The sequence below is a fragment of the Ctenopharyngodon idella genome, chromosome 4, assembly GCF_019924925.1.
Source record: "Ctenopharyngodon idella isolate HZGC_01 chromosome 4, HZGC01, whole genome shotgun sequence".
Taxonomy (NCBI): Eukaryota; Metazoa; Chordata; class Actinopteri; order Cypriniformes; family Xenocyprididae; genus Ctenopharyngodon; species Ctenopharyngodon idella.
In genome coordinates, this window is record NC_067223.1 from 17,316,002 (window position 1) to 17,343,501 (window position 27,500).

The 27,500-nt window shown below is 36.7% G+C and overlaps 2 protein-coding genes across 4 annotated transcripts in view; one reads left to right on the forward strand and one right to left on the reverse strand.

The window, feature by feature from the left end:
• Positions 1 to 27,500, forward strand: part of syn3 (synapsin III) — a 45,419-nt gene that overhangs the window by 3,488 nt on the left and 14,431 nt on the right. For 2 of the 3 annotated variants that reach the window (XM_051890798.1, XM_051890795.1), the window contains exons 2-6: positions 1,614 to 1,979; positions 4,705 to 4,762; positions 8,315 to 8,406; positions 10,792 to 10,948; positions 11,352 to 11,441. In XM_051890798.1, coding sequence (XP_051746758.1) covers positions 1,633 to 1,979; positions 4,705 to 4,762; positions 8,315 to 8,406; positions 10,792 to 10,948; positions 11,352 to 11,441 — 744 coding nt within the window. In that variant the 5' untranslated portion in view covers positions 1,614 to 1,632. Of the gene's footprint in view, positions 1 to 1,341; positions 1,474 to 1,613; positions 1,980 to 4,704; positions 4,763 to 8,314; positions 8,407 to 10,791; positions 10,949 to 11,351; positions 11,442 to 27,500 lie in introns of those variants that run through there. The other variant, XM_051890796.1, reaches the window with a different exon arrangement.
• Positions 11,507 to 24,159, reverse strand: LOC127510784 (metalloproteinase inhibitor 3). The gene is made up of 5 exons (XM_051890805.1): positions 23,905 to 24,159; positions 15,701 to 15,783; positions 15,276 to 15,387; positions 14,018 to 14,139; positions 11,507 to 13,155 (listed from the first exon to the last, which is right to left on the reverse strand). Exons 1-5 carry the CDS (start codon positions 24,026 to 24,028, stop codon positions 12,958 to 12,960), a joined length of 639 nt encoding a protein of 212 aa, XP_051746765.1. The 5' UTR covers positions 24,029 to 24,159; the 3' UTR covers positions 11,507 to 12,957.

Here is a 27,500-nt window from a genome sequence, read left to right on the forward strand (position 1 = left end):
TGAGGAGGAAACACTCATCCTGTCCTCGTTCACTGGACTCGTGTTGATCAGAGCCGAGTGTGAGTCTCTTCAGCGCAGAAGTGTGAGATGATGGAGTCTCTTTGTGGAGTCCTGCGGTGCGTTCAGTATTTTTAGCTCGGCTCTGTAACGACACGAGCATTAATACTGCAGGCTTCGACACCGAGAGCTTCTCCGGCTGTAATGCTGCGTTCCGCTTCATTATGAGTGTGAGAGAAACAGTTGAAACTTTCACAGTAATCAGGAGGGTGTTTCTGGGATTGATTGATGTCACTCCAGGCTCACATGCGTGTGTGTGTGTGTGTGTGTGTGTGTGTGTGTGTGTGTGTGAGGAGTTCTGTGGCGTCCTGCTGCTCTGGAAACAGTTGCTCCTGGGACGGAAGAGGAAAACAGGAATGAGCGAATATTCCTCAGAATCTTCAGGACAGGATCCTGATCCTGGAGTGTGTGTTTGTGAAGGATGATGGTGACGTGTGGGCGGAGTCTCAGAGCGTCACGTGTGGCTCACGCAGCGGTTGCTAGGCGACTGGTATGTGGTGTAGGAGTTGATTATAGATGCTCCAGCGCGTTATTGACGATCTGATCAATATATTCATGATGCTCCATCTTTACTTCATTCTACTGTTTTATGACTCTTTTCTGCAGCAGTTTATTTGAATTTCCTTCTGTTCCATTGTGCATTTTCATTCTATTCTGTCACAATTTTATTTAATTAATTAATCTGTTATATTCCATTGCATTATTAAATAAAATATAAGATGAATTAGATAATCTTATATTTTATTTAACTTCTTTTCTGCAACTATTTATTTATTTGAATCTCAATTTCAATTCCATTTTCATTTTTATAATTGAGTTTCACGTTATTCAATTCTGTAACTATTCAGATGAATTTCTATTCTATGTGTATTGAATTAATTAATATATTATATATATATATTATATAATATATATATTCCACTGCATTATTATATAAAATATGCATTAGATAATCTAATATTTGATTTCATTTCTTTTCTGAAACTAATTTAATTTCAGTTTCACTGAATATCTGTTTTATTCTATAATTATTTCTATTCTATTGAGTTAATGAATCTGCTGATCTAATTAATCTTCTGCTTTATTTAATTTCCGTTCTGCATTAATTCTATCACGTGCTCGTTAGAGCGGGTTCTGACGGTAATGAAGCGAGTTATGATGAGGTTTATGATCGTGTCATCGTCTGTGATGTCGAGGGTCACGTGTTCAAACAGAAGCGGTTGCTAGGCGACTGACATCATCCGCTCTGGTCGTCTGTTTTAATTACACTGCTGCATAATTAAGATCTGCAGATGTTCTTGGAGTGAACCACAGAATTATGGCTGAATTGTGCAGCAGAGGATCATGGGATAGCTCTATTCTTCATGAGATGTGTGTGATTTAACGCTCGGAGCGTCACACGTGAGCATCAGTGATGTAAGTCGAGTTGAATTCTGTCTGTTGTTGATCCCTGCGGTCAGACTCGTTAATCTAATGACTCGTTAACAGGCTGTTTTTGTTGAGGTTAATGATCTGGTGTGTGTGTGTGTGTGTGTGTGTGTGTGTGTGTGTCTCAGATCAATCAGCAGCTTCAGCATGAATTACCTGCGCAGGCGTCTGTCGGACAGCAGCTTCGTAGCCAACCTGCCCAACGGCTACATGATGGACCTGCAGAGATCGTCCAGCTCCAGCAGCTCTCCAGCATCACCGGCCACTGAGCGCCGCCCGCCGCCGGCCCCGCAGACCCCCGCCCCCGCCCCGGCCCCGGCCCCCGCTCCGGCCCCCGCAGGGTTCCTCAGCTCCTTCTCCAGCGTGGTGAAGACAGCTCAGATCGCCAGCGCTGTTCAGGCCAAAGCCTCCGCGCACGCCGACGCCGCTCCAGCCAAACCGGCCGTACGCAAACCCAAAGTCCTGCTGGTCATCGACGACCCACACACAGACTGGTGAGAGACGTCACATGACCTCAGAGCCGCCACTGTCAAACACATGAACACCATCTTTATTTCTCAAGTCAAGCACACGTACAGAGGGGCGTCTAGATGACTTTAAAAAAGTTACGAATCTTATAATGGCATGGAAATTCATACAATTTAAAAAAGTCATGAAAATGAATAATATCAAAGCCATGGAAATGAATAACATTTTTCAAAATTCATGGAAAATAATAATAAAATCTGAAAAAGTCATAGAAATTAATACATTTACATTAAAAAAAAGGAAATTAATAAAAATGAATACAATTAATAAAATGTATAAAAATCATGGAAATTAACAACATTTTTAAAAATCAAAGAAATTAATAAAATCTGAAAAGTCTCAGAAATTAATAAAATTTGAAAAAGTAAAAAAAAAAGAATAAAATCTGAAGAAGTAAAAAAAAAAAAGAATAAAATCTGAAAAAGTAAAAAAAAATTAATAAAATCTGAAAAAGTCACAGAAATTTATAAAATGTATAAAAGTTACAGAAATGAATAAAATCTACAAAAAAAGCCATGGAAATTGCTACAGTGAATATACATTTTTCTAGTTATGCCAAGCTCTGAAATATTTTATTGAGTTGAAACTGCTGAGAAATTGCAATTTGTGAGTTAAAAATAATTTTAAAAACATTATTCCATAATCACAAATAAGTCAAAAAATGTAAATACAATATTAAACCCTGAAGAACATATTATGAAGCTACATAATTTAAATATATTTTTTGAATGGTTGAATAGAGAGGGTCTGTGAGAGCAGCTGAAGCACTGACTGTGTTTGACCACTAGAGGGAGTGAGAGGCCATCACAGCGCCGGTGTTTTACCAGCAGGTGGCGCTAGAGCAGCACACATCAGCTTCTCTTCCAGACCACAGTGCTGCAGGAGCATGCAAACATCTGTCCAATCAGATCCTGGGAGTTAATGTGAAGCATGTGGAATGAGCCGGAATGTTTCGGCATATAGAGATATATTGAGACAGACGTCGGCGTCTGGGAAACTCATTGCTACTGTTTGTGGACGTCTCGGCTGCCATTTCATTGGGAAAAAGGCTGAGATCTGTCTGTCTGTCTGTCTCTCTCTTCCTCTGTGGAATTCCTGACTGCAGTCAGAGAGTGTCTGGGAGACGCGGCCTTGTTCCCAGCGCTGCTGCTCGGAGAGAGGACACAATCACAGCTTCTGTCCGGCTGTCAGCGCTGCTCCTCTCTCTCTCTCTCTCTCTCTCACCTCACGCCTCGTCCCTGAGAGCTTCTGCTGCAGACCAGCTGCTTCTGTGTCAAAGAGCCTGAATCAGCTCAAACACACTGGAGTTCAGACTAAAATAAATAATCAATTAAATATATGGAATAATATAAATAGATATAGGCTAATATAAAAAAAATAGTATTATAAAAAAATGTATTTTAAAAAAATTAGTAATATAAAAAACTCAAATGTAAGTAGTAAACAATTTATATAATAATAATATTAATAATAATAAATTTTAATAAAATAAATAATAATAAATTATAATTGAATATAATGAATAATAATATAACAAAATAATAAAAATACAAAATAAATGTAAAAAATATTTTAAAAATAAAATATATTAATAATGAAAGTATAATAACAAATACTAAATACATTAAACAATAATTAAATAAACAATCATGTATAAATAAAATAATAAATAATAATAATATTATTAATAATAATAATAAAATAAATTATATTTGTTATTTATTCATAATAAATATAAAATAAAAATTAAATAAATAATAATTTATATATAGAATTTAATGAATATTAATACTATTAAAAGAATGACAATTATAATTAATAATAAATATTAAATTTTAATATCAATAAATTACAATTAATAAGTATAATAAAATACATAATAAATATTTTAAAAATAAATTATAATATTATTAATGAAATTATAATACTAAATACATGTTAAACAATAATTAAATCAACAAATAATCATTTATAAATAAAATAATGAATAATAATATTATTATTAATAATAAAAAATATATTATTTATTAATATTATTTTTAAGTTATATAAATTATATTTATTTATATAATAATAAATATAAAATAATAATTAAATAAATAATAATTTATATTTAGAATTTAATGAATATTAATACTATTAAAAGAATGACATTATAATTAATAATAAATATTAACTTATAATAACATCAATAAACTACAATTAATATAATAATAACAAAATAAACAAATAAAAGAATTATATAATAATAAATACAAATGAAATAATAATAATTTATATATAGAATATAATAAATACTAACAATTTTAAAATAATGACAATTAATAATAATTATATAATATATTTATTAGTAATAAATAATATAATAAATAATAATTATAAATAACATAATCAAAAATAATAATAACTCTAAAAGGATTGATGCTCGAGTGTTTTCTGTCCTTCAGGGTCAAAGTCACTGCAGTTAAACGAGTGTGTGTAAATGAAGCGTGCGCTCGTTCTGTGAGCTGATGGATGTGGAAATGAAATGAATGTGACGCGAGTGGCTGAATTGAGAGGAACAGACGAGTGTGCCGCTGCTCGTCTGTGGCGGATCTACAGTAAGAAGCTGGTTTCTGTAGATCAGCTCTGGATCATTCAGTGAAGATGACGCACAGATTCTGCTTCTGTAACATCATTGTTGTTTTTCAGGGCGAAGTACTTCAGAGGAAGGAAGCTGAACGGAGAGTACGAGATCCGTGTGGAGCAGGTGAGCTGAATGAATGAAAGCAGCTCCAGATGTTCGTACGTTTCCCTCCCAGAGTCTAGACGTGCGCCGATAGCATCTGTAGCTCTACATCTGTGAACCGTTGTGTTGTTGTGTTTCGACTGAGTAACCGCTGCTGTTCACAACAAACACACACGTCTGCGTCTCACACTCCTCCGACAGGTTAACGGGCCGAGAGAACCAGGCTGATGATGGTTATAGAACCAGAAGACCTCGGAAAACCAGTTATTTACATTTAATTATATTCATCTAGACAGTTTAAACAAACACTCTCACTCATTTCAGTGTCTCAGTGTACATTTGTGCACATCTGTGAGTTTATCTCTGGATAAGGCTTGTTCTCCAGGCGAGGTTTATCTGCGGCTCTTAATAACACTCCACAGACCCTTCAGACCCACAACAGGCTCTTTGTGCTCGTGTGACGCTCCAGCCCTGAGCCCGTGGATCGTGTTCAGAGAGATCGAGCGAACGACACGTTTACAGTCTTGGGAGGTCCTGCTGTTTGTTCTGACCGTCCCGATGTTCTCAAACATCTGCTGAGCAGACCGCCGTCCTCAGCTGAGCTTTATCAGACATCTGGAACCGATCCGACGCTCCAGATGTGTGTCCTCGTGTCCGTTCAGCTCAAACATTATTCATTTTCTTCACAAACTCAGAGCAGAACTACAACCATAAAAAAACATCTTCATTACTCCACATAAAAACATTATCCGAAGTAAAATATTAAAAACTAAAATAACTTATTTTGTTTGGCTGTTTTTGTGAGCTGATTACGTCTTATTTCACCACTGAGACTGTGTTCGTCCAGATATGATGATGAGGAGGTTATTTTGTCCTGTGTGTGTGTGTGTGTGTGAGTGTGAGTGTTTATGAGCTCTGGTCATGTGATCAGGTGAAAGGCACCTTGCATTCTTCACCCTAATGACACCCATTAGCTTCGGCTCCAAAAATACCTGCCAGGATTCCAGATGGGATCATGACGCCAGCACAGACTTGGAAAGCACCAAGGACTATGTGTGTGTGTGTGAGTGTGTGTGTGTGTGTGTGTGTGTGTGTGTTTGGAATGTTGACTGTCAGTATCTCTCTCACACACAGTGTTCAAAAGTTTGGGGTCTGTAAGATCTTCTGCTCATTAAAGCTGCATTTATTTGATCAAAAATACAGTAAAAACAGTGAAATATTATTCCAGTGTAAATCAGCTGTTTTCTATGTGAATATATAGTAAAGTGTAATTTATTCCTGTGATCAAAGCTGAATTTTCAGCATCATTACTCCAGTCTTCAGTGTCACATGATCCTTCAGAAATCATTCTAATATGATGATTTGATACTCAAGAAACATTTATGATTATTATCAATGTTGAAAACAGTCATATTTTTGTGGAAATACTGTGATACATTTTATTTTTCAGGATTCTTTGATGAATAGAAAGTTCAAAAGAACAGCATTTATTTGAAATAGAATCTTTTGTAACATTATAAATGTATTTACTGTCACTTTTGATCAATTTAATGCATCCTTATACTGAATATAAGTATTAATTTCTTTAAAAACAAACAAAAAAACCTCAAACTTTTATATAGCATGAAGAGACTTCATTTCCCATAATGCATCATTTGTGTTGCAGTTCAAACATTTCACGCATCAGATCACACTAATAAACTCCTCATTACGGTTAACGAGCGCTCAAACATCTGCATGACGAACTGAGCGTCTCTCTTCAGTCGTGGAGGTGAAGAGGGAAGGAAACAAACATCCAGAGTTTGTCTCTTGGACTTTCTCCTGTTTTCCTTTCCCAGCAAGAGAAGCCTGAATGCGTTACCCGGACCGTAACCATGGCAGTGCGAGTCTGGCACACCTCCCGTGCTCCCGGCCAATCGAGTGCCTCCATGCCAGCCGGCCAATAGGAGTGACTTATGTGTGTGTCCTCTAACTGCTGTTTGACATTCATCTGTGTGTGTGTGTGTGTGTGTGTGTGTGTGTGTGTCCTTTAAAGCACAGATGTTTATGTCGACGAGCTGTTCTCTCACTGAGACGACAAATAAATGCATAATCTACCAGTCCCAAACTTTTGAGCTTCTGTACTTCATGTTGAGTGTTTGGCATAAATGGCCTTCTGTGTCTATTATTTTGGTGTTTTATAAGGTGTAAAATATATAAATATAGAAATACCATTGTTTTATTAATAAGGATGTAACCACTTAGATCATAGATGAAAATATAGTAAAAACACGTAATTTACTAAGGAAATATATGGTTTTTAAAGCGACCCAAAGGGTAAAGTTCAACTTTTTTTCACAATTATTGATCTATAGAGTCCAGAGAATTGTCCTGCACTGGTTTTATTCCGATCGGGTGAAAAACCTAGGACTAGTTCGCAAAAGTATGTTTTTTACATAATTGTGAATATTTAATGAACGGTTTGATTGACAGCATTGGTTCTTGAGGCAAAGTTTTTCAGAATGAGGAGATCTATCAAATGATATGCATATTGTGTGTATGTGCAAAACATCACATGATTACAGAGGCGTAAAACTCGTTAGCACCAACTAGTGGCCAATTTAATTCAAAATTCTCACAGACCTCTAGGGCCATGAGTCGAACATGCCCACCGAGTTTCATTCCGATCGGCCTCCGTTAACCTTGTCTAATAGGTGCTCAAAATTTCATTGGCCGATGGCGGCCATGTTTTTTTGAGATATGCCAATGTCCTCATAGACCATCATGCCCCCTTTGACCAAGACACTGCATGCCAAATTTCAAGTCGATCTGAATAACGGTTGCGTAGTTACAGCTGTTTTCAAGTTTTTTTCAAGTTATAGCACCACCTAGTGTCCAATCACTGCATTTCTTTTACTGTGACCAAAGAATGAGCCTCTACACATGTGAACCGAGTTTAGTGAAAATATCTCATTCCGTTCAAGAGTTATAGCCATTTTAGTAAAAGTGGCTCCGCCCACATCATGTTTTTCGAGCGACCGTGAATCGAAGTTTCAGCTTTTTTTTTTTTTGATAATTATTAACATTAAGAATCCAGAGAATATCTCTGCACTGGTTTGGTTCTGATCGGGCGAAAAACCTAGAGCTAGTTCACAAAAGTAGGTTTTGGACAAAATTCAAAATGGTGGACATTTTTCCCGGGCGGAAATAAAATGGGCTCTTAATGACGTTAGTGTGTGACGCTGGTTTACGACATCAAAATAATTGTTGATTTTGTGTTTATAGGCTGTAGAAATCTGTAATTCATATCTGTGATTCAGTGCCTTCAAAAAGCTGATTAAAACAGTGAAGTTTAACCGACCAATGGCGTGAGTTTGGGGCGTGGCCAACAGAAACCTGTTTGAGAACACTCATTATGTTTTGTATTTTTGTCCGTTCCTTCGGCTCAGTGTGATCTGATCTGTGTCTGACCAGCGTCTCTTGAGTTTACAAGGGCTGATGGGTAACACGAGTCACATGACTAACTCAGAACGAGTGTAAGTGTTGTCGTATTTGATCTTCTGAACTCTAATCAGCCTGCGGTGTGTGTTTCAGGCCGAGTTCTCCGAGCTCAATCTGGCGTCGTACGTGAACTCCGGCTGTACGGTGGACATGCAGGCCAACCGAGGAGGAACCAAAGTGGTCAGGTGTGTGGTCTCTCATACGCATCAGCGCCGCAAGATGACATCATCCCTCAGAGAGCGTGTGATTGGTTAATGTCATCAACAAGGCTGAGTGACTCATTCAGCCTCAGCTAGTGTGACTTCAGGAGATTATTCTAGGTTTTGTCTTCGTAGTTTGAATTAGTTTATTTTTATATTTTCTGTTTTCATTCATTTTGTTTGTCATTTTCTAAAAATATGTATATTTAGTTTTGAGTAATTTTTTGTTTTAGGTATTAAACTAAGTTAAATGAAAATGAGAAATGTTTTTTATATATATTTTACTTTTCTATTTTACTTTTTAGTGAATTGTAATAATGCGGGTTCAGCTTCAGGAGCGTCGTGTGTGTGTGTGTGTGTGTGTGTGTTCATGTTCAGATGAATCAGAGTGTCATATTGATTCAGTTCCTCATCTAAACACACAAACACACACACGTTTGTTTGAGATCGTAGCGAATCAGTCTGTGCTGAATGAATCGGTTCCTTCAGAGCTTCAGATCAGCCTCATTCCTGCCTGGAAGCAGATTGTCATTCCAGACTGTTTTTCCAGCTTGTTTTCCACCGTTTCAGACAGACAGAAATGAGCTTTCAGTGGAAACACAATCGTTTGTCTAGACTAGCGTGACCTTTCTCCATCGTGTCTGAAGTGTCCGTGTGTTTGAATCATTCACACAGCTGAAGAGAATCACATTAACCAGCAACATCATCCACTAACGAACCACAATCCCAAACATGAAGAGCCTTTAACGTCTTTCCACTGAGCGAAAGGTTCTTCTTAATATCAGTTGTGTTTGATTGAAGTCTCCAGCAACTGGTTTTCTGTGAAACCGCTGGCGCTCGGGTCATGTGATTTGAGACGCTGTATTAATAAACCTCATCTGTATGGCAGTATGTCCTTCCTCACACTCGTGCCTCTCTCGGATTCAGATGTCCGTCATCTGCCAAACACATGTGATTATTTATACCTGCCTCACTTATCCAGACATCTTATACTAGTTTAATAAAGGTCTCTATTAATAGTGTGTGCAGCAGTGTTGAAATTCAGCCTCGCAGTCAAAAGATTGGGGCTGTTTGATCAAAAATACATTAAAAAAATTGTGAAATATTATTCCAGTGTAAAATATCTGAATATATAGTAAAGTGTAATTTATTCCTGTGATCAAAGCTGAATTTTCAGCATCATTACTCCAGTCTTCAGTGTCACATGATCCTTCAGAAATCATTCTAATATGATGATTTGATGATCAAGAAACATTTATGATTATTATCAATGTTGAAAACAGTCATATTTTTGTGGAAACTGTGATACATTTTATTTTTCAGGATTGTTTGATGAGTAGAAGGTTTAAAAAAGAACAGCATTTATTTGAAAAGTCTTTTGTGACATTATAAATGTCTTTACTGTCACTTTTGATCATTTTCATTAAAAAAAAACCCTGATAATGAACAAACTAAAGCTATTTTGCACACGTCATGATCCGGTTCTGATGAAAGCTGCTCATTTTCTGCTCAGATTTCTGAGGACTAAAAAAAAGTCCTGTTCTTAATGCGTATTTTTGTCTTGTTTTCCTGGGAAAGTATCTAAAAATCCTTGGAGTAAGGACGATACGATACCAAGACTTGTTTTCATAGATTGTGTTTAATATCAGTGTGTTTTGTCTTTCTGCACTGGCAGATTGTTCACTTGTTTTTATCTTGTTTATATTAGAACAGGTGAAAATATCAGTTCAGCGAGACGAAATACAATCAACGCTTCTGAAGTAAATGCATCTTGTTTTAAAAAATTCTGCCAAACTATTTCAACGACTGGAGAAAATGTGTTGAAGTCACGTCGGTCCAGGACGATGACCGTGAATGTACGTGTTTGGTGGACGTTCATAATGAGTTTTTGTGCGTTTATCGTGTGTTTCTCAGCACATGTTAGCGCAGTGACAGATATGATGGTGCAGCTGCTGCGGATCATGTGCTGCACATTCTCCTGCGTTCCTCCAAGAGCTTCTGTTCAGTCTCTAATGATCATCTGCTCTTCCTGTTTCTGGAGACTTTCTGCTCTTGTTGTGTCATTCTTTCTTTTTCCCTGAAAATGCTAGTTAATGTTACTGCATTGGACTAAAACTCACTGACTTTGGAAGAACAACTTCCCAAAACATTCTGATAATTTTTTCACTCTAAAACTGAGGCGCATGAGCTCAAATCAGTGAGGCCTACCAAAAAGAAACACAAAACCTTCTGACCCGGAACGCCAGATTAGTTTTTCAGCACAAGGGTTCACGGTAATAATGACCTCTATGAGCTGACGTGCTCCAGTGATCCTCATTTCTACTGGTTTTTAATGATTCTGTGTGTCCATTTTTGTTATTCTCTCTCCAGATCGTTCAAGCCAGATTTTGTGCTGGTTCGCCAGCACGCCTACAGCATGACCCCGGGCGAGGACTTCAGGAACCTCGTGATCGGCCTGCACTACGGCGCCGTTCCCAGCGTTAACTCGCTCTTCTCCATCTACAACTTCTGCAGCAAACCCTGGGTGGTGCGTACAGCGCTTCTCCGTCAATTCAGAGAGAGTTTGTCAGTGATGCACAGGCAGACACACCAAAATGACACTTTGATACTCTAATGTGTTAAAAGTTCTCAATTTATATTTATATTACATTATATTAAATATTAATCAAAATATTTCTGTATAATTATTTATTATACAGACTATACATTATCAATATATTTTCTTTAGACATAAGCCACTCTATGCTTCCCAAGAATTAACTAATGGGAACTTATTATAAAATCTTACCGAAATACTTCATATGTTGTTACCAAAGTCATTTTAGAGGTGGAGCAAGTTTTGATGGAAGATGATAAAGACTTATGATAATGAATGGCTCAGGAACATGAAAACGCTCGTGTTGATGTGTTTTTGTGTCTTCATTCTGCAGTTCTCTCACATGATCAAGCTCTACCACACTCTGGGTCCAGAGAAGTTCCCGCTCAATGAGCAAACCTTCTTCCCCAACCACACACAGATGGTGAGTCACTACTTTAACTACTTTAACTAGTCCTCCGAGAATAATAATGACGAGATAGTCACAGAGCCATTTTCACAATCTTTATTATAAAAATATAAAACAGAGAAATTAAAAATCAAAACATCCTTGAAAAGCTGCTAATTGAAAAATGGTCATCTCTCTCTTTTACACACACACATATACACACACAAACACACACACAAGCTTTCAGCCTCTTCAATGAGAGTAAAACAGGTCTGATCTGAGCAGAATGTTTGTGTTACACAGACAAAATACTGTTATAAAAACTTGGAGTTGGAGGCTGAGACAGAACGTTTTTACTCTGAACCAGCAGTTAACTAGTGTTCAGATGCTTAAACCAGCAGTTAACTAGTGTTCAGACGCTTAAACCAGCAGTTAACTAGTATTCAGACGCTTAAACCAGCAGTTAACTAGTTTTCAGATGCTTTTCTGTCTGATCTCAGCTTCCAACAGAGGAATGGAGCAGAAAATCTGATGAAATAACTTGAGTTTAGTGGTAAAAATGATTATTCTAGCTGTTCTGATCTGAATTACTTCAATATTGATGCATGATTATTGTTTGATTCATATTCTGTACTCTCAGAATGGATTGATGAAGCATTAGGTTTCTCTCATCAGCGCGGTCTAGATGTAGAAAACACATTGATATGAAGAAGATTTATCTACTGATTATAATCTTTGTTTTAAAGTAATAAAAAAATACTAGTCACAATTTCATAGCTTATATCATAAACAGCAAGAAGGAAAGAATCAAACGCACGGATCGCTCAGGCGTCGCTCTGCGCTTGTGCTGGAACGACCACATCTCAATGACCAAAACCCAACGTTTCAGCACAGTCCAGAGTGAGCATCATAAATAGATACTGAACAGTATAAATCTGGCACATGACGTTTATCTGCGTACATATACAATTTATATCATTTAAATCATGTTTAAAAGCAATACATCACTATAAAAGAGCAGTATTATTGCATTCATAAATTACTTCATATCTCAGTGGGTCGTGTTAATGAGGATCAGTTCGTTTCGTTTGGGGTTACCCAGCTAACAGGGAACGTTCTCAGAACGTTATGAACAAACGTTTTTCCAGTGCGTGCGTTCAGTTATCTGGTCTTTAATAATGTTAGCACAAAAACATCTTTTTTCTGAAACGTTTCAGTTGTATGTTTTTTAAATGTTTCTACAGAACGTTCAGAGAACATTCAAAACTAACGTTCCCATAATGTTTGAAGAATGACACAATGGAATGTTCCCTCAACGTTCATATAACCAAGATTTTTTTTTAAAAACTGGACGTTCAGAGAACATTCCGAATAGGGAATGTTAGCGAAACGTTCTTAGAACATGTTTTTGTTAGCTGGGTAACTGCTCCAGGCCTCACGCTTCATCTAATTGACGTGACCCGTTGCTGAACACACGTGATCTGATGTGGTTCTGTCTAATTACACAGAGGAAGATCAGGTGGGGCAGTTAGTTATTGTTGTTAGGGCGGGTTCAGGGGTCGGTGGTGTTGATGGTCACTTTGTCGCGGGTGGTCATCCCTCGGTACCAGCTGCAGTAGCCCTCCTTCTGCTGGATGCAGGCGTAGTTGCGGGACTGATACCCGGGGTAGCCGAAGTGGGACAGCATGTCCGTCCACAGGCACTCGTGTTTGGAGGTCACGAAGCAGGGCAGGTAGTGACACGGCTTAATCTGCAAACAGAGGAAAGTGTGTTTGCTTTACAGTCAACTGAAAGAGGCCATTTTGTGCTTCTTCATCTGTCTTTAGTGTGTGATGTCAGTGTTTCTGAACTCCCTGAAACGCCTCCATCTTGAGTTTTCTTCACAATGTTCCTCATTTAAATAATTCATACGCAGAATAAAGGGGCGGGGCCTGGTTGAGTTAGTGTAGTGTGTTGAAACTGGCGTTTATAATAAACTCACTGGAAGCAGTTTATCATAAAACTTTAAAGTTGTTTAAATCGTCAGTTTTTACGGTTATTTTATGGATTAGGATGTTAGACGCCACCCTACCCGGCCATGCAGTATTCATTTTATTTGATCAGGTCTGTTCATTTGAAAAACCCAGCAGCTCCTTCCTTCACTTCAGCGCTCGTGTTTGCTTTTGAAACGTGTGTGAATGAAACCAGACGGATTGAAAGGCATCTGCGGAGCTTTATGTTTCCAGGTGTTTTATGAATGCGGGTCATTCAGAACCGAATCCTCTTTTATCCGCTGGAGCGTCTGTCGTCATAAAGCCTCATAAAGTCTTTATGGAGATGCACTTGTTATTTGCGGCCAAATATCTGCATGAATTTTCTTCAAGTGTCAGAGTTATTTAAGGAAGACTAGAACGGTTGAGATTTTGATTGCTAAGCGAACATCTGCATGTGTGTAGAAATATAAAGCGACGCTCAGATCCAGTGATAACCTGCACTTCAGTGGTTCTGTGTCTCAGATCTGAGTCCAAACCGTTCAAGTTTGGCTTCTGAACCAGTGGTTTAATCCTGGTGCCAAACATCTGGATCCAGGCGTCGGTTCTTTATATGATGGATGGGAACAGCGTGACACTCACCCTGCAGTTGCAGCCCAGCTGATAGCGGTGGTTGATGCCCTTCTTCTGAGCCAGAGACAAGCGTTCCCAGCGCTCGTTGAAGTTACACAGGCCGGTGTAAACCTTCCCGTCATGAACACGACCTGCACACACAGCAGAGGTCAATCTCAGTCCTCGGTGACTGACACGGGAACACATCAGCACGGGTGTTCCTTCATAAATATCCTCTCTCTCTCTCTGGTTAGATTAGTCAGTTAGCCGGTTATATTAGACTGTTTGTGTCTTGTTATCATCACCTGCAGCAGAACAGCTGCGCGTCACACGCTCTGTTCGATCTTCAGATGATCTCAATAACACTAAAGAGAGACGCTATCTGATCATAAACACACGACCGATTCATGCCGACATTCAGGGCATTGACACTGACTGATAACTATAAGAGCAATTCAAAAGATACAAGAAGAATTTAATGTAATTCAATATAATATATTGTTAAAATGAAAAAAAAAAACTGCAATGTTTGATTGTTATTTAAAAAATTCCCTTTTTAATATTATCTTTTTTTAATATTAAAAGTTTCATATATTTTAACTGTATTTTCTATTTATAAAAATAAATGTATATATATTATATTAAATATCTCTATATTTGTATATGTTTCATTTATATATTTATAAACTTATAATAATATACTTGATCTAATTTTATTATAAATTTAGATAAAATATTTAATAGTATAATATATAATAATTATCTAATAAATAATATTTTATTATATTGTTATATACATAATATTTGAAATATTTTTAATTTAAATATTTAAACTTTTATAATAATATATATTAAAATAATACTTTAATTTTATTATACATTTATATAAAATTATATATTTTATTATATAGTTATATTAAATATCTAAATTTATACATATGTGAGTGTGTATATTTAATTTATATATTTATAAACATATATAATAATATATATTAAAATAATACTTTATCTAATTTTTATTATAAATGTATATACAAATTATATATAGTTATATACAGTATTTACAGTATTATGTTTATATAACACAGTTGTATCCTTTATATTTGGGCAAATACTAATTGGGGTTAAAAACCCCAATTAGTCAAACATTACTGGCTGTGAATCTTCTGTAAGGCTCTTAAATATGAAAGTAATCATAATGAAGATGAGCTGTTCAGTTTCTCCCATGATGCACTGCTGTCAGTCATCTGAACCCTGACTGATGATGATGATGATGATGGCGTCTCACCTGTGATCAGATACTGGTATTTGTTGATGTCGAACTTGACTCCGCACATGCTCTCGGAGTTGTGTGTGTAGATGTACTGCACATGCTGGATCTTGTCGAAGCCCTTGTACATCTGGAGCAGACAAACGAGACGAACACAATCAACAAACCCCCTGTGTGCAGCAATCTGTCTGTGTTTGCTAGTGTTCGATTTATTTCACATCTAAATAAACCTTTGTTTTGATTCGGTCCCGTGTGACATACAGGAAGTCTGAGAATAAACACGCTGTAGTTCACATGACAAACATCTGCGATGTTTTGTCTTTGTCGTTTGGCACGGGCCTGTGTTTAGTCTAGAGCAGAGATTCAACCTTCACTGCTGCTGAATGATCATGTGTTTCATCAGCATCAGCTCCGTGTGTCGTCTGGTGTTAGCGTCAGCTCACCTTCATCTGTTTGACCGTGTAGCGCATGGTTCCGAACGGACGGTCGTCCAGGAGTTTCTTGCCCACCACTTTTGCCCTGATCACTGCAAACACACACAGAGTCACGATCAGACCCAACCACAGACAACACTGAAGCATCATGGGAGCATGCGGGCCGTTTCAGAACTAAGCCGAGTACATGTACACTTCACAGATAAAACAATCCCAGAATGCATTGAGACAAGTGGGGAAAAAACATCTAAGATGGTCAGATTTATGTTGTTTTATGGCTTAAAAACAACTCGATCACATTATGATGCAGTATTTCAGCCTGCCTGAGGAAGACGAGTGACGAGATGAAGGAGTATCACATGATCAACATGATCAGAATCAAGCAATTGAGATACTGTGGCTGTACTGACATTGACTGATAACCACAAAAGACATTCATAAGATAAAATGAAATAAAATAAAATAAAATAATAAAATAAAATAAATGTTTTTTGAAAATATTCCCAATTTTTAATATATACATTATTTTGTATATATTTTATATTAATTTTGTATTATATATTTTAACTGTATTTTTCTGAATTTAAATATATAAATGTTATATAATAAATATATATATTATATAATAAATAAATATATATATACATATATATGATTGTTTAAAAATATATTTTTTAATATTTTAACTATTTTTCTGGATTTAAATATATAAACATGATATAATAAATGTATATTTTATAAAATATAGTTTTATATAAGATATTAAATAACTCACACACACACACACACACATTTATATATAACAGCAGGTTATTTCCTCAGATATTCCCACTGTAAATGTGTGACAGATCTCCTGTTTAGAAAGTGTGTGAAGTGTGTGGCGCTGAACTAGACTGCTTCCTCAGAGACCGCAGAATGAGGCCATGTCAATACGAGCGGCCTCTCTCCCATAATCCCCTGCAAACGCACACAAGTCTCCCGTCGGTAACCTGACACGCGTCCTGCAGACCCTCACTCATGTCACGCGCGGGACGCCTCATTTACAGCAGTCAATGGCGGTTCCTGTGCCCGTCTGCGGATCACCTGCTCTGAGAGAGACTGACGCTGGAATGCTTGTTATCTCTTGGAATTTCCTTCCCGGAATTCTTTGAGGCTCACATTCCTCAGACCGGTGAAAAAAAACAAAGGAAAAGTTCATTCCTGCCACCCTTATCAGCTCACAGGGAACGTTCTGGCAACAAACGTTCTTCCAGTAACGTTAATAGAACGTTCGTTCAAAGTTGTATCTATAGATATTATTTAATAAACCTGAGCTAATATGAACTTCTTCATTAACTAACGTTAAATACTGTAACAAATTAATGTATTGCTCAGTTTTAGTTAACCAATGTGACCTTTTAAGGGCAAAACTTTGACGTCCACGCGCTCTCACATTCCGTTTAGATGCTGTAATGAGTGACACAAATGATTGACGTCCCAGAGAAACAGAAGCATTTAATCAGAAACTCGCGCCTTCATGTTCTCTAATAGGTTTGACCCTCTCGTCAACGCTCAGGGTTCAGAGGTCATGCCATTGAACTCCAGAGCCGTGCTCTGATTGGCTGTGAGCCGCTGTGCCGGTTTTCTGGAACTCTCCCGTGACTCCTCGACCTCCCTGAGTGCCTGCGAATGTTTATGTAACCCAATTCCAAACTCGCTATGATGTCCACCTGTCCACCCCTCCGTCTGGCCCACGGGCGTCGATCCTCGCGGCTATATTTAAGAGCGTCAGCCCCTCCATAAGCCCTCTGAATCATACATGAAAGCCCAGAGCCGCACGCCCGCTGTGAGTCATGCATATTCATGAGCCGCGCACCACTCTGACTTACATTCGGGAAAGTAGGTGGCCGTTCGCTCAGAGAGGTAAATGGGTTAACGCGCAGAAATCCTCCTCTGCAGAGAGTGATTCACGCCGACGAGCCAAACCAGATCAGGAGTCGCTGTAATTCTGCACTGGGAAACTCAATATTGGACCATATTTAGTCAACATATCCTGTTTTTTACTTGATTAAAAGTCTGGAAGTTTTATTCTAGTTTTATTCAATAAAAACTATTTTAGTCATGCTGCAAAATGGTTAAACTTTTGCTCAAAATCATCATCTTGATTAACTTTTTATCAGAATTATTGCACTTTGACCTGTAAGCACTAATTAAGAAAACTCATTTGCATGCTTTATTTTTCTCATTTACTTATCTAGTTTCCTGATTTGTAACATTATCATCGTTGATTATGATTTCACTTTTTTAACTTTAGTTAGTGTGTAATGTTGCTGTTTGATCATAAACAACACCTGCAAAGTTACGACACTCAAAGTTCAATGCAAAGAGAGATATTTTCTTTTACAGAAATAAGGACTACAACAAACAGCAGGTAGGGTCTACAACGAGCTTCTTGAGTGACATCACTAACCCTATAATTTACATAAACCCCGCCCCCGAGAACACACGACAAAGGGGGCGGGGCCATGTTGGGCTGCTTTAGAGAAGAGGAAGAGTTGTTGTAGTAGAGTGTTGTTGTCATGCCGTCATTTTACCGCCGGACTGCTTCACAAACGAGGGTCAATTCAACACAAAAGATTAACATGACGGCACATGCTAGTGGATGAGTTGAATCAACTCCACAGCAACTACATAAATTTATCCACTAACCATTCAGAAACGTCTAAAAGTTGTAACTTCTTCCTGAGTCTCTCCATCAGTGTCTGACTCCGGTTTGAACAATGTAAGGCTGAACACCGTTACTGACAATCCTCATTTTGGCTGCGTGAGATTCTCCAGCTTTGTTGTTGTTGAGCTGTTAAAGCTCCGCCCTCTTCTGGAAAGGGGGCCGGGAGCAGCAGCTCATTTACATTTAAAGGGACACACACAAAAACGGCGTGTTTTTGCTCACACCCAAATAGGGGCAAATAATAAATGATCTGTGGGGTATTTTGAGCTTAAACTTCACAGACACATTCTGGAGACACCAGAGACTTATATTACATCTTGTGAAAAAGGGACTTATAGCCAATAAATTGCCAAAAATAAAGTTGAGATTCATGTTTGGATTTATTACAGTACAGTTGAAGGTTTAATCGCAGATTTAGTCGCACAAGCGGCTCGTGAAGGAACACAGACTGGTTTTACGGCACGTTAATTTGAGCAGAATATCTCAATAAACTCAAACATACATGTTTGTCATGTTTTCAGATCATATTCTCAGTGGAGAGAGAGTGCGAGCGCATGGTTGCCAGATTGAGAAGATTAAGTAAAACACTAAGCAGAAAATGTGTCCTTTTAAGTGTTTTAGGAAGTGTAGAGATTTTATTTTTTTAGTGTTTTAGTGTTGTCTTTTTTGTAAACAATATTGCATGGTGAGATAGTCAGTAGCTCTGTTTCCATTCAAATTTGTGAATTTAACTTGCACAGAATTGGAATATGGCATAAAATATTTGCTAATAAAGCAGTGTTTCCATCCCATGTGTTCCAGAGAACAAAATCGTCACTTCCTGGGAAACTGGTGCAAAACATTAGTAATAAAACTAATGCATGTTTTTATGCGCATTTCCATCCAGCGTTTTTTATGCAACATCCCAAAAATAGGCGGATGGAAACATACTTACACTTAGTGTTTAATGATGTCATCTCGTTTTAGTCATGGAAAAAAAAGTCATCGAACATTTTTTTGCTGTAGTTTTTGTTAACGAAATTAACATGTACACTATATATCAAACAGTAGATCCTGCCACTAGCAACGCCAAGGTCATGGGTTCGATTCCCAGGGAAAGCAAGAACTGATCAAATGCGAATGCGATATAAGTGGTTTTGGATAAAAGCATCTGCCAAATTCATAAATTATTTTCCATTTATGTATCAGTTTCTGTGATGTTTAACTGCGTCCAGAGCATCTCACCCCATCGCCACGTCAGATGGGAACCAGACCTCCGTTGGCGGGATATTAAACTCCAGGGGCCAAAGTGTAGGGCAAAACACTAATCTGGAGCTTGAAAGGCCTTTAGTGCGGCGCTCCAGAGTGAATAGAGCGTTTCAATTGCCTTCAAAAGCCCTGCCAACTGAGGCTACATGCGAGATCGGCACTGCTAAACTCATTCTGGAGCTGTGCAGAGGCCATATTGGCAGAAAATTGCTATAATGGAGTGGGAAAGGCATGTTTAATGTGTGTAGATGTGGAATGTGGGTCTGGCGCTGAAGCCCCTGATGGTTTTTCACAGTTTGTGCGTGTTGCTCCATCTCTGCCTCCTCTGTTCTGTGATTTCATGATTTAAGGAGCACATTTGCACATTTGTGATTCATCTCCCGTGAGTTGATTACAGAGCGCGAGGTACTTAAACACATGAGTCACCATCATCCATCCGCCCGACACTTTGAAGTCAAATGAAAGAAACAAGACGGACAGGAACGGCTCTAAACTGCCTTCTGAAGGACTGATCCTTAATTACAAAGCAGCAGTAATTGTGCATAGTGATGCACCTAATGTTAGGCAACCGGAAATATTTCGAAAATGTTTTGTCTGAAATTAGTTTCGGTTCGGTTTAGGTTGAAATAATAATAACTCTGATTCTAATAAACATATACGCTATATTACATATTCATTATATTTTTACCTAATTTTTACTGATGTCTTCATTATTTAACGTACAAAAAATTGGTGTAGAAACAATTTTCACTAAATAAACACTATTTTTGGTTTCAGTTTTCGCAACGTAACGACACAACTGCAGCGCAGTTTTAATAAACAGAACAATATCGTCCACTGATGTGGATGCTAATATAATTATTGTTATAGGCTAGATATCGTTATAGATATCATTATAGATATCGTTATAGTTATTGTTATAGTTATCATTATAGATATTGTTATAGACATTGTTAGTTATCGTTATAGATATCGTTATAGATATTGTTATAGACATCGTTAGTTATTGTTATAGATATCGTTATAGTTATCGTTATAGATATCGTTATAGATATTGTTATAGACATCGTTAGTTATTGTTATACATATCGTTATAGTTATTGTTATAGATATTGTTATAGGTATCGTTATATTTATCGTTATAGTCACAAAGCAGCAATAATTGTGCATAGTGATGCACCAAATGTTCGTCCACTGAAAATATTTCGGAAAAAAAGTTTTGTCTGAAATTAGTTTCTTAGGTTGAAAAAATAACTGTGATTCTAATAAACATACACTATATTACATATTCATTACATTTTTACTTAATTTTTACTGATGTCTTCATTATTTAATGTACAAAAAATTGGTGTAGAAACAATTTTCACTCAGAAATTGCTAGTAAATTTCACAAACAATTACGGCAAGTAACACATCAGATTAAACGTGAAATTTTGAAGTAGAAAAACTGCCTTATGTGCAATTTAATGTTTGGATACAACTCCGTTTGTTGAATATTAAATAAATTTGATGAATTAATTGATAATTAAATAAACATTATTTTCGGTTTCAGTTTTCGAAATGTAACTATATCATTAAAAAGTATAAAAACTTCCTAATGTGCAGTTTTGTTTGGATAAAACTCAACTTATTTTTGTTTTTCGGCTAAATGAAAACTTTAATTTCTGTGTTTCATTCGCTGATTTTGGTGCATTATTAATTGTGCACAATGTAGGAGCATATGAGTGGAGTATCTCGCCTCATATAGGTTTAACATGCTCCGCTCTCTACGGCTCTTTGTTACCCAGAAGCCATCGCTCCATCTGATGCCCCTGGAAATATGTTACACATGGCAGCAGAAAGCAAAGCCTTCTGCATTCTGTAGTACTGGAGGAAATCTGCGCGCCTGGCGTCCGGCCACCGATTCAGACACGCTCACAATAGCCGCAGTCTTTGCCTTTCATACAGCATGAATACCAGCACAAAGCCAAAGTCACATTTTATGGGACATCTCAATATCTAGTTTATCCACAAACACATCATCAGTATGCAAGTCATACGTGGCCTCTTAACCAGACAGTCCGGCTCCCATTTCCACACTCGGCTCATGAGCGGGATCTCGAAACGGGATTTTGTGGGTGTCCGACCCACGATTCCCCATCAGAGCGCAGACGAGGAAACCCAAAGTGAGAGGCGTTAAATGTAGCATGACACGCTAAAGTCAACATGAAACGCTGAAATAGTGAGATAAAATATTTAAAAGGGGTTTGATGATGTCACCAGAAAGTGTGTTAAGAAAGTAAAGCCCATTATAATGTTTTCAGAACCCCAAATCAATATCATTCGAATCACTTTCAGAGCGATTTTTTTCCGGCTGATGAACGATAAAAACACTGACACTGAATCCATCCTGCTTTAAAGAGCATTTAAAGTGACAGACGATAAAACTGCAGCGAACTTTTAAGAAACAGAACAATATCACTCTAATACAGACATTGTTATAGATATCTTTGTATAGATATCGTTAATGTTTTAGTTATCTTTAAAGATATCGTTATAGATATCGTTATTGTTATTGTTAACAATATCGTTATAGTTATCGTTATATACATTGTTATAGTTATCGTTACTGTTTTAGTTATCGTTATTGTTATCGTTAACAATATCGTTATAGTTATTGTTATAGATATTGTTATAGTTATCATTATCGTTATCGTTCTTGGTGTGAACGAGCCTTAACTCTATGAGAATAGCGAGGTCTATAACACAACTATCACAATTACGAAACAGAGGAACAATATCGTTAGAATCACTTTCAGAGCGATTTTTTCCAGTTAAAGAAACAATAAAACACTGACAGCAAATCAGAATCCATCCTGCTTTAAAGAGCTCGAGCATTTAAAGCGACAGACGACACAACTGCACCATGCTTTTAATAAACAGAAAGATATTTCGTCTGCTGGTGTGGACGCTAATCTATCGTTATCGTTATCGTTATAGATATTGTTATAGTTATTGTTATAGGAATCATTATAGTTATCGTTTTAGATATCATTATAGTTATCGTTATAGATATCGTTATATTTATCTTTATAGTTATTGTTCTTGGTGTAAACGAGCCTTAACTCAACTATAACGATAACGACACAGAGGAACAATATTGTTGGAATCACTTTCAGAGCGATTTTTTTTTTTTCAAGCTGTTGAACGATAAAAACACTGACAGCCAATCAGAATCCATTCTGCTTTAAAGAGCTCGAGCATTTAAAGAGACAGACGCCAAAACCGGAGAGCACTTATAATAAACAGAACGACATCACATTGGGGTAGATGTGAATATAGTTATTATAGTTATCGTTATAGTTTCTGTTCTTGGTGATTTGAATTCTTTTACTAATTAAAGTCTTTTAAAATCAGTGAATGGTTTGAGAAGCGCTGAGCTCAGGGTTGATGGTTTTCTGCTGGTTTCTATCATTTTGTGCTGCAGTGATTCAGATGTATGACAGCGCTGGTCCTGAACTCATCTTCTCCATCATTCACCTGTCTTCATTTAACCCTTCTGAAAGACGAGTGAAACCCTTCAAGACCATTAAAACATTCTGAAATGCTTAACGTGAGAAACACTTGAGATGGACCAATGCAGTGATGTAAGAAGACCAAACTCAGTATATGATGCAGATTATGAACTCGACCAGCAAAGTTTCACGTTTCCTCCCATAGAAAACCATTGTACCGAATGGAATGTAGTGCTGCATTCACACTCTGTGCTGCTGCCTGTTGATCGTCTGAATCAGTTTGGTCTTTAACATCACTGTAGAAAAGCCCAAACATGCTAATAACTGTATATTTTAGGAATCACTGTCCTGCTGAAGCATCTGCGTTCATTTATCAAATATGAGGAAAAGTGTGGAAAAACAACATCTCCGTCCAGCGTTCTTGCGCTCGCGCTGGCTGGCGTTTGTTGCCATGGATACCGCGAAAACTTTACGCTTCTCGTGTTTGCGTGTAAACGCGCAATGACGCACTTGAGTTTTAACGATATTTTAATCGTTTCGATTTGATAACGCGCCGCTATAACGCAACGCTATCAAATGCTTTAGGAAAACAGACGCGCTCGGGTGAAGAACATCTGCGCGCGCTGATGTTGAGTAAATATGGTCTGTTACATAATATGCAAAGTGTACTGTATTATGAATAACTCGCTCTAATGTCCTGCTCACGTACTTTAACCCCCCTCTCACACACACACACACACACACACACACTCGTGGTTTCTTACCAATGTCGGAGTTGCAGTACGCCTCCTGTGGATGAGACATCGCGCATGAACACGCGTCCGACGCCTGGTACATCAGACAGACGAGAGAGAACAGAAGGAACACGAGCACCAAACAAGGCTTCATTTTGAAGTGTTATGCGGCTGTTAAAGCTCCCGTGCTGTTAGACTAGAACGCGCTTCGCGTGCACACTGCTGTCAGAGCTCTTTAGGCTCGAAGTACATATAGTGCGCCAGCGGGAACGTCACGCGCGAGCGCTGCAGCCCTCCACCAATCACAGCGCGCGCCGATTAACATAACAGGCGCATGACGTAATGGAAGTGACTTCATAAAGATTTTTTTTGCCTCTGTTTTGAGACACTTATTTCCACTATGAGGCAGCAGATTGAGGCGGAAAATCGAGTCTTTGTGGAAAGGAACAGACATGTTGTGATACTGTGGCTTTAGGGTGAATTCATCAAAATCCCTCCCAAAAAACCTCAGTGACTCACAATACCAGTTTGAACACACCGCCTCATTCTTTATTATTCCACAGCATGGAAAATACGAATAATAAAGTCAAATGGAAGTATTGGAATTCTGTAGTAATTAAAAATTAATTAATTTTATTGGAAAAACTTTTCCATTTGTTTACATCAGTCAACTATATAAGTTAGCATGAACTAACAATGAAAAATACTTTATTAATCTTCGTTATTGTTAACTGTAACATGAACTATAACAATGCACAGTTGTATTTTTATTAACTAACATTAACAAAGATTAATTAGTACTGCTTGTTGTTTAGAGATGCACCGATACTACATTTCTCCACCGATAGCCGATTATTCAGTCTGCCGATACCGATAACATTAAAAATGAACATATATATCGGCCGATACTGATATGGTGACCGATATTGTGTATCCTTACTATATATTAATATGTATTTTTTAGAGATGCACCGATACTAAATTTCTCCACCGATTATTCAGAGCGATATCTGATAACGATAGATTGAGGGTTCTGCCTTTTTTACCTTCTTTTAAATGAATGATAGTTTCATTATAATTAATCATTATATTTTTAATTATTATATTTTGAAAGAAATGCAAATAAAAACTTTATTCTTTCCATTTCATTAACGTGTTTCAGAGTAACTGGTATCAGTTATAAACAAACACATTACTCAAATTAATATGAACACATTAACTAAATTCTGAAGATTAAATTAACATTTCTGAATGTTATTAATTCATATAATTACTATTAATATTGAAGATCAAACTGGTTTCTTAGCATTTCTTTACACAAAGCTCAAATGCAGTGCATTTTCCTGCCCTCTTTTGATTGACAGGATAAATCAGCCCTGACTATCGGTGATTATTGGCCGATATATCGGTGCTTCTCTGTTGTTGTCAGTTAATGCATTAGCCAGCCTTATTGTAAAGTGTTACCATTTTATTTTAGATCCATTTTGTTTCCAGTTTTTGTTTTCGTGATGTTTTTCTGACCATACGAGAGCGGTGATGCACATTCTCCTTCACTTCGCTCATGTTTTCCTTGTGGTCTTTATTAAATATGTACTGCATGATGACTTGTTTAAGAGTAGACACACATTTCATCATTTTGCAAATATTTAAATGCGATTATGCCAGATTCGCTCTGGTTTCTGAACATTCTTCATGTGTTGATTCTGTTTCTGTGATGGAAAACTACAGATCTGCTCAGTAAACACAATCCCATAATCCTCCAGTGTGGGTCTGAACTATGAATTAGCCGTAATGATGTTGATCTCGGTGTGTTTGGGCGCCGGTGGAGATATCGCAGGCCGATCTCACTGCGACGGGTTGCGTAAGTACCTTGTATGGTTGAGTTGATGATGGTCTAGAAGTCTCTGTGAGTGACGTGAACTGACCAGGGAATAAAACGGGAAGAGGCTCCCGTCAGTGAATCCGTGGCTCTTATATTGAGAAATGTGCCGCAACATGAATAAATGTGAACTTTACGTCTTCGGTTCAGGACATGCATGTGAAAGTTGAGTTTGAGACGTGACAGGGAGTACATGTGTCTATATTTGTTCTCCTAAACGGAGGCCGTGAGTCAGAGGAAATGCCTCTGCTGTTATAGAGTCCAGCGGGTCTCAAAACCAAACCCTTCAGCAAACTCAGCTGCTTTCGGTGGTTTTATCTGACGCATCAGACGCTTGTGGAGGAACATTTATATCAGGGGTACAGACGGGCTCCGGGGACCGCAAGGGAGCGATAGGGGGTCTGTGGAAAAGTTTAGAGAAAAGCAGTGTAAAAAATGAAGAACTAAAAATAAGATTAAACTAACTAAATAAATAAATACATTTGATTAACATAAAAGATTAATTCAAATAAATAAATAAGACATTGATACAATAGAATAAAATAAAATTTATTCAAATAAATACATTTTATTTAAATAAATAAAGATTAATAAATTAAACCATTTGATATAAATAAATGATAATATAATACATTTTTTTAAACGAAATTAAAATAAGTAAATAAAAATTGATTTAAATAAACAAAAAAATTACATTACAAAAAATGTAAAAATAAATAAATAGAAATAAGTAAATAATAAACAAACTAAATAAATGAAATAAATACATTTGATTAAAATTAAAATTAATAAAATAAAATTGTATTTAACTGAATAAATAATACATTAATACAGTATATTAACATAAATTGATTAAAATAAAACAAAATTTTATTTAAATAAATAAAAATAAATAATAAATACATTTGATTAAAATAAATAAAATAAAATAAGAATTTATTTAAATAAAAATAAATAAATAAATAAATAAATAAAACCATTTAAAATAAATTAATAGAATTTGATATTAGTAAATAATAAAGTAATACATTTTATTAACAGAAATTAAAATAAATAAAAATGAGAAAAACAGTGTAAAAATGTAACGGAAAGAGATTAAAAGAACTAAATCAATTAAAATTGATTTTAAATAAATAACATTTTATTTAAATAAATAAATAAATAATACAAATAAATAAAACTTGATTAAAATGAGTAAAAATAAGAAAAGCAGTGTAAAAATAAATTAAAAATTAAATTAAACCAAGTAGCTAAATAATTAATTTTATTAAAATAAATATATAAAATTTTATTTAAATAAATAAATAATTAAATAATAATAATTAAAATAATTTGACAAAAATAAATAAATGAATAAAATACGTCTAACTTACATCTAGCAGTACAGTACTACAGTGAGTAAACACGATGATGTAATGTAATAGAAACGAAATATTTTACACATTTATAATATTCATTTTTCACAGTATTAATTGGGTCTTTATACTGCACATGAATATATATATAGCTGCCGTTTAAATGTTAGGATGGGGTCCGTCGCACGAGGACGATCTAAAGATTGAAAACCACTGAAGTTCTCAGTATGGTGTTACGCTGGCTCTGGGTTTCCTGTAAACAAGGTGGTTTCACATTAAACTAGTGTGTGTGAGTCAAGTCCGGTCAGGGTCAGAGGTCAGAGGTCAGAGTGTCAGTGCTGGTGGGTGGAGGAAGCTGGAGGCGGAGCCTCTGCAGGGACTCCAGCTATAAA